General features: G+C 58.4%; 1 protein-coding gene across 7 annotated transcripts in view; it reads right to left on the reverse strand.

Moving 5' to 3' along the window:
- Positions 1-7964, reverse strand: part of HR (HR, lysine demethylase and nuclear receptor corepressor) — a 27491-nt gene extending 19527 nt beyond the window's left edge. For 4 of the 7 annotated variants that reach the window (XM_019546156.1, XM_019546153.1, XM_019546158.1 and 1 more), the window contains exon 1: positions 3148-3550. In XM_019546156.1, the coding sequence (XP_019401701.1) occupies positions 3148-3339 (192 nt within the window). In that variant the 5' untranslated portion in view covers positions 3340-3550. Of the gene's footprint in view, positions 1-3147; positions 3556-7822 lie in introns of those variants that run through there. The other 3 variants (XR_002103051.1, XM_019546159.1, XM_019546154.1) reach the window with 3 other exon arrangements.
- Between the last annotated feature and the right edge of the window lie 281 nt (positions 7965-8245).

An 8245-nucleotide genomic window follows, 5' to 3' on the forward strand; every position in this document is an offset into this window, starting at 1 on the left:
GGAAGCACGGGGTTTGGATGCCCCCAAGTTTTGCCACGAGGACCTCGGAGCAAGCAAGGGAGGAGACTCCCATTTTCATAAACTGGGCTTAAAGCACTGTACCTTGGCGGTTACTGAACCACGCCAAAAGAGCAGTTCTCCTGCAAAGCAAAAGATTTGTACGCCTGGAAGAGGTGGAAAACAAAGAGGTAGCATTTGGACTTGGCTGAGTTGCCTCCCAATGTGCCACGCTGCACCAAAGCTGCCCAGAGAAGGGTTAAGCAAACACAGTGACTCAAACTCAGCAGAGAAGAAAGATCAGCTGCCCCGTGCCAAGAAAACAGAGACCAGGCTCTGACGATGGTGGCCCTGCTGCCAAGTCTTGTCATGACCCCGCAAAGCACTGGAGCCAGGACAGCTTTGGTTTCCAGCCCCTTCGCCCTGCCCCACACCTGCACTTCGTGGCTTTCTGTGCTCCCCTCTGGGCTGCTGGAGAGGACTCTGCCTGTCGTGGGCTCCAGCTGCTCCCAAGACTAGATCCTCCCAACAGTGCAATGGGAGTGTAAAGACAGGACACGACTGGTGCCTCTCTCCAGGTTGGGCTGCCAGAGCAGCCCCAGGGATCATGACACATGAAGGCCACCTGGGACCCACTCCTCTGTCCGGTCAAGAGGAGAAAGAGAGGACAAGGAAGGGGATTCTCTTGAGGTGTTAACAGGCCCTTGGCTGGAGGATAAGGACATTGTGTGCTGGGGGGCTGCCTTATATGTCTCCCGCGGGCAGCTGCAGCCTGCCAGCTCTCAGGGAGCTCACCAAGGACAGGTGTGGAGGTACCTACAGAGCTGTGAGCAGCACAGCTGAGCCCAGGGATCTGCTGGGATCACAGCTATACCAAACCCCATGGGCACGGGTGGGCAGGAGGAAGGTGGTCGGTTTAGCTGGGCCCTAATGTTATTGTCTTTTCATAGATGGTAAGGGGCTGGAAGGGACCTTTATTAAAGCTGTTGCCTATTAACTATATTTAATTGTTGCAAAATTATCTTCGCAAAGCAAAAAGCACAGGTAATGAACTGATCAAACAACAGCACTGATTACAACAGTGTGAAAGGATCAAGCAAGGGGGAGGCCCCATTGCGAGACATCCAGAGCCTGCATACACTAGCAGAGAGCAGTGGGGCAGCCAAGACCCTGCCTGGGTGGCTGGGGCACAAGGTGGCAGAAACTGGCCATCAGAGCAGAGAGAGACATAAGGGCATAGGGCATCTGAAGGGGAAGCAAGGCTAAGGGCCAGCAGGGTCAGCCTCACAGCACCAAGGTCTGGGGCAGGGATGAGTGGACAGGGCCCCACTGTGGTCAAGCTGGACAGCGAGGAGTTTCCTGCCATGCCCTAGGCCACCCTGAGTTGTGGATAGCAGCTCCTGAGTACCATCCTGGGCTCCCGTTCCCCTCTAGAGCCAGCTGGAGGTGCAGCCCAGCCCAGCGCCTGCAGGCAGCCTAAAAGGAGGGGGCTGCAACGGAGCATGCAGTCTTCCTGGGTATAACCAGACACCATGGCCAGCAGTTTGAACTGCGCTGCCCTGTGGGTGCCAGGGAAAAGCATCTCCTTCACCAGACATCTCCCCTGAAGCCCGCTCAGCCCTCAAGAGGCTTCAGAGGTGATGGGCTGATCCTACACCGCCCCAGGCCTGGCTGAGCCACAGGGTCCAACTCCTTGCATTAAATTACTGCAGATGCCCTGGTGTCCCAGGGCTCTGCCCCTTGCCCCAGGGCTAACTCAGGCCCATAGAAGTAGGCCAGGTGAGCTGGGTGGCACTGACCCCTGCCTGGGGGCATCCCAATTGTGCTGAATGCTTGGGGATGTGGGTCAGGGCTTACAGGGACGGCCGCTCTTCTGGGAGCTAGGAGCAGGTCGCACTGGCCACGCAGGGCACTGCTGCTTTGACTGCAGGCACATGGAGGAAGCTTTGCCACGAAGCCATACAAACAGCAGCCGAAGAAATACAACCCACCCAGCATGAGGTCGGAGGCTCCTGAATTAGAAACCCTGGTGTCCCCACCCTGCTTAACCCCTCTGGTGCCAGCGTGGGGGTGCCCGGGCATGACAGCAGCACGGAGGCACTGGGAACGCTGCCTGGCTTTCCGCAGCAGAGGACTCAAGCCTCCCACGGCAGAACGGGGACCCCGCGTAGCACCACGGCTCGGCCAGCCCTCGGCTGCTGGAAGGGAGCGGAGCAGGAGAAGGGGAGGGAAGCTGCAGCCACAGCCTGGACCCCCATCGATGCCGGGGAGGAGAGAGCAGGGACTAAAGTGTCTAACTTGTTCTCGCTCCTTAGAGATGGGTGGGAAGAACAGAGCAGCCGCACGTCTGACTTGACCCGAGCCGCCCCCCTGCTTCCCCTGCCCAGAAGGCAGCAGGGCTGCCACGCTGACCCGCTGCCCTCCAGGCCCTTGCGAGCCAGCGCCAGAGCCAGCCCCTGCCCCTGCCCCTGCAAAGCCCAGGGGTGTGTGGGCACCGGGGGGGCCTGTGCTGCCTCCAAACTGGTTGTGGGGTAGGGGGCAGATAACACAAGCGATGACCTCATGAGCCAAGCTTCCCCTCCTCTGCTCCTCTCCCTTTTCAAGCAAAATGGCACACCAGGGTCTCTCCTCGCCACCTCTCCCCCCGGGGATCTCCCTCCACTGCTTCTTTATTTCCTTCCCCACCATCACCATGCCCTGGGCTTTCCACAGCTCTGTGAACCCCCTGCAGCCCCGTAAACAGATCCTTCCTGGAGATCCCCCCTCCAACACCACCAGGCATCATGCTTACGCGTGCACACACATACGCACACACACACCCCTCAAACCAGGCATGTCCCTCCCCACACATGTCCCACACATGCACAAAACACACACACACAAACCAGGCATTTCCCCCCCACACACACACAACCCAGGTATCACACACATACACAAAACACACACACTAGGCATCTGACACACACACCAGGCATCCCACACACACAAACAGAGCCCAGGCTTCCCTGCACGCACACACGCACAGAGCCTAAACATATCACACACACACACACTTCCCCTAGGCAACTGACACTTGCACCCCCCCCAGGTATCAGACACACACACACGCGCGCGCGCGCGTTAAACCAGCCCAGCCCAGCCTGCACCTACCTGAGCCCAAGTTCTGCTTGTCCCTGCGCCTCTTTGGGAAAGAGCGAGCCCGAGGTGAAGGTGATGAAGGAGGGAGGAAGGAGGAGGACAAGAAGGGGTGGGGGGCAGAGGAAAAGTGCTCTTCCTTCCCCTTCCCCTTCCCCTTCCCCCTGCCGAGCCCTGGCTGAGATGGACGAGAAAGCTGGTGCTCATCTGCACCCGGTGCTGAACAACGTCAAAGCTTCAGGAGGCTGGGAGCTGCAGCGGAGCCGAGGGCACGGGAGGACATCCACTCCCACACGAGGAGCTTTCTGGGAATTAGGGCCACAGCCCAACTGTTCTGGCAGCCTCGCTCCCCTCCAGCCCTGGCTCACTTGTCCCGGGCAGCTGCTGAACAGGAGCCGTGCACGCAAGCTCGCGCTCCTAAGGGGAGAAGGGGGGAAGCCAGGGGGGCAATTGGTTTGTGGGGCAGCGGCAGGAGGAGGTATATATGGGAAAGCTGCTCCTTGGCACCGGAGAGCATTTTGCAATACTTGGCAAGCCGCAAGGCCGGCCAGCTCCCAGCATCCTGGGAGGCGAATGAGTAAGCACCATGACGCCCACTTTACCGCTGGGGAGGTGAAAGGAGAGGCCCAAGGCCACCCAGTGAGGCTGTGACAGAGGGAAGGAGGAAGGGAACAGAGCCCGGAGCCCTGCGTCTCGCACCATCGCTCTCACCGCGGTGCCGCGCTCACCTCCACAGCGGGCACCGGCTCTGACTCTCAGCGCCCCCCGCTACAGGCAGCATGTCACGCTGCCCACTCCCACCCCCATCAAGAACTGAGACGAGAACCCAGGCATCGGGGGCCACCATCTCCCGCGCCTCCCCGAGAGGCCTGTCCAGAGTTGAGAACAAAATGCAGAGAGGTCCTGACACCCAAGCCCCCACAACTAACCAGTGGCTCATTGCCCTCCAAAGACCAAGGACGCAGGAGTCCCAGCTCCCAGTCCTCGCTGGAGTTGCCGCCTCTCTCTAAGAGAGGAGGTAAAGCTGGGCGTTTAAGGCACTGTTCCTTTACCCTCTGCCACTGAGGCCCTGGATCAATGCAACAAGGAAAGGCAAAACTGCAGGTGGGGCTGCACATGAGGAGGAGCTTCCCTGCTGGCAATACATCCCAGAAGACCCTGAATCTGGGGATCCCAAAGGGATGAACCTTTCTAAATGCACAACACCTCTTAAAGAGATGCGCCTGGCTCTCAGCATGGGAAGTCCCGGGGTATCAGGGCAAAGGGTCTTTGTTTCAGCATAATGTGCCAAAACAGAGAGCCCCTCTCTGGGCACAGGGGCGCTACAGCAGCCTGATGCCAGCCCCCCCAACCAGATTCGCATGCCCTGATGTAGTCAAACACTCTCCGCAGGGGATGAGGGCTTACGATGGCAGTCAGGGACATGGGGAGAGTCCTACCAGGCCAGAGGAGCCTGACCCAGGGCTTCCAGCTTGCAGGAACTTGCATGACTCCCTCTGTCCGTCCCTCCAAGGACAAGCTGGACGCTGTCCAGTGCCTTTTGTCAGCCCTGCCTTAATCCCTCCCCAGGAAAGGGAGCCAGGACTTGCATTGTACTCAGCCCCGCTACACCAAGCACTTCCTCCCTCCGTCCCTCCTAATCTTGCCAGGTCACCAGTCATCTCCTTACCCCAGCACAGGTCAGGGAAGGGAAGGGAGGGCTCCTTGGTCATGATGGGTGCTCAGGGGCTTGGTTTGCAGGAGCACTGCCCACCCATGCCAACCCTGCACAACCACCCACCCTGGTGCCCTGACAGCTGGTCTAACACATGCAAAGCAGCATTATGAGGGGGAGCACGGGTGCCAGGGCTACAGGGGAGGCCAGAGGGTAGTTCAGAGATAGAAGAGCTCTGCCTGCCAAGGTGGGGCTGCCTCCGTTCCTGTCACTGAGCGCACACAATGGAGCCGCACGGCCAGCATCACGCCCAGGTGCAAGCGGCAACCTGGAGCTGAATGGACTGGGGGCAGCAGCCTCGGGCAAAACCCAAACCCTCCGCTCGGGACCCGCGGCAGGGCCCTATCTGCCTTGCCACCATGCAGGCCTTAGCGTGGCACATCCCTCTCGCACACACGGAGGACTCCCTGCCCTACACCAGTGGCTACGTAGGTGGCAGCTGAAAATCTCCAGGGCAGGAGTCCAGGATAATCCAGCCAGCTCCCTCCTCTCTCCAGGAAAAAAAAGCTTCCAACATCTGAGGCTGCATGGGAGCAATTGCTGCAAGATGCACAGCACTGGCTGCTCTCTCTGGCTTAGCCCGGGAGCTAAGCCTGTTTTGGGGATTGGCTTGGCAGGCAGTGAGGCCCTAGCTACCCAGCCACAAGTTGTTCCTGGTCTCTGAAGGGCACTGGGCAATGAGGCCAGCCCCTCTGCAACCACGGCACCTCCCTCAGCACATCGGGGCAGGTCTCACAGGCTGGGCAGAAACCCAAGGAAGCAGGGATGGGGGTCCCCAGCACTGGCTGTACCGCCTCTCTGCATAGAGCTGGCCAGGAATCATCTGACAAAACATTTCCCTGCAGGGAAAATACCAGTTCCCCCAAAGGGACCCGCTCCGTGACCCCGCCAATTTCCATGGAAAGCCATTAAGAGGGATGGGACGCAGCACGTGGAACAGGAACTCCGAGTCTCCATTTCCCCTTCCAAAACAGCTTTGGGCTTCGATCCCTTTAAAAAAAAAATACTATTTCTGCAAGACAAATGCTCCCACCAGCCCCAAGCACAACCCAACCTCGTGTTTACCAAAACCTAGCTTTCTGACCTGTCTAAAATTAAATAGTTGCAAGCTGGGAGGGGGAGAAACTCAGGGTATTTCCAATTTTCGTTTGTTTTCTATCAGTTCTGCAAGGGAGAAAATGTTTCAGCAGAGAGGAGCTTCTCATGAAAGAGGACCTCTGGCTCCTCGTCAGCTCCAGCCACTAGGTGAGAGGCTCAAAACCAACCCAAAGTGTGGTGCTGGTCAGCAGACTTGTGCCACATGAGCTGCTGGCGACCGGCATAGGGATCCTTGAGGTAAGGGGTGGGGGGGTTGTCCCAGCACTGGAGGGACACTCAGAGAGCCCCTTTGCTGGGCACAGCCTGTGGAGCGCCTGTCTGGTTGGTCCATAAGACGTGGAGACCCCCCGAAAAGCCTAACCCTTCATTTCTCAGCTGCACAGGGCAGCATCCCGCAGGAATGAGCCTCATCCACATTTTCAGGGGCTCCCTCTATCCGGCTCATTCCTTCGTTGGCATCATGGCTCAGCCAGGAAACAAGGGGGCCAATTAATACCTGCCTATAATGAAGGGAGGGGGGGACTGGACATGGCCTGTCTGGAGCGCACATGTACTAATTAACTGGATGCTGTGTGTGTGTTGCAGGGTTTGGACTCTAAGGAAGTCACTGTCCCGTGCCCCTTTGGCATCAGGTGCAACCCATTGCCCACTGGTTTATTTCTGAGCTCCAGTCCAGCAGTGGGCTACATCACAGATTCATGCCAGTGATGCCTGGTCTTGAAACACGACTTCCAGACACCAACAGGCACATGCAGAGCACCGCAGACATCCCCAGGGAGCAGGCTGGGCTCCGAGGCTGTCCCAGCCGAGCTAAGGGCGCTAAAGGGACAAGTACAAGCCACAGCTCAACCCTAGGAAAGGGGGAAATCTCAGCTGAGAACTGAAAGCTCAGCAAGCTGGAGCCAGCCCATGCTTATCTGAGATGCACCTGGCTATAGCACTTTGCAACTGGTCTGGTTTTGCAGCACATAGCGAGGCATACTGAAGCTGGCCCCTATCTGAGAGCTGCACTGGAGAGGCAGATGGTGAACTCACAGCAGAGAGAAAACTTACAGCTATGCCTGTGCTTAGGGAGGAGCATCGGAGACACCCAAAATAGACAGGGAGAGAGCAAGAGAGAGACATGAGTGCCTACGGAGACAGATGGCAGGGCACGGGCCGAGACACGATTGCACGTGGAGATGGTCAGAGAGAGGCATGCTCATGGTGATCAACAGTGGGGAAGGGGGATGTCTGGTGATAGCCAGGCAAATCGATCGAGCGTGTGTGCGAGGGGCAGAGCATCAGGCAGATCTCTGTGGTGACAGACAGAATAGCTTCGGGAATCCTCTCGCCGGGGATTCATACAACCCCACGGCACGTAGCTTGGTGCCCCCCTGCTTGCTCCCTCTCTCAGGGGTGCCCCAATCTCTCTGTGAGAACGGGTTTCAACCCCAAAAAGCCAACCAGAGCTCCCTTTGTCTTTGCAGTAAGTCTCCCACAGAGGGCATGGCCAGGTCCCAGAGCCCAGCTCCCTCTGGATCCGCTGTCCTAGCATGTGGGCGTCTGTTCCTCGCCAGCTCTCACCGGAGGCTCATCCCTTGTGTTTCCAGAACCTGTTTCCCCCTAGCAGCTAAATGCATCTGAAACCTGCCTCCCTACCCCACTGGGCTGAACGGCACAGACCTCACGTTGTTCCTGCCCCACACGGCTGTACCAAAACCCGCTAAGGAGCAGAAACTGCCGCACAAGCACCGTAGGGGCATAGGGCCCTCCAGGGCCAGAGAGTGCAGCCGCTGCACAGACAACCACAGATGCCAGGCATCGCATTTCCACCCTTGGCCCAGGCATTGCACCCCGTACCCAGCCCATGCCCGCAGCCAAGCCATGGGCACTCACACTCCAGTAGCTCCGGCATCCAAGCTTCTCTCGCAGCTTCTCTACCGCAGGTGCACTCCCAGGGTGACCCGTGTTTCTGGGGAGCCGTGGTGCCCCCCGTCCTCAGCTTTTCCCTCTGGCACATGGCATCAAGGGCATCACCTGCAAAGTGTTGAGGAGCGGGAGGCATGAGCAGCCCGCGCCCACGTGCTGGTTGGCAGTGGCTAGTGGCAGGGGGCCGGGGGGCCTGTGGTTCCTGCTGAGGACTGAACTGAGACCCAGATGCATGCTCTAACTAAGGGATACACGAGACCAGCCTCCTCGTTTTGCTTTCCCTCTGGGAGAGCCACGAAGCCTAGTGTTCAGAGCATATAATGTCAACTGCAGGGATGAGTTCAGCTTAGAGGCTGGCACTCAGGACTCCTCGTACCCGCCCGGCTTGCT

Source organism: Crocodylus porosus, unplaced genomic scaffold, assembly GCF_001723895.1.
Source record: "Crocodylus porosus isolate Cpor-Errol unplaced genomic scaffold, CroPor_comp1, whole genome shotgun sequence".
Taxonomy (NCBI): Eukaryota; Metazoa; Chordata; order Crocodylia; family Crocodylidae; genus Crocodylus; species Crocodylus porosus.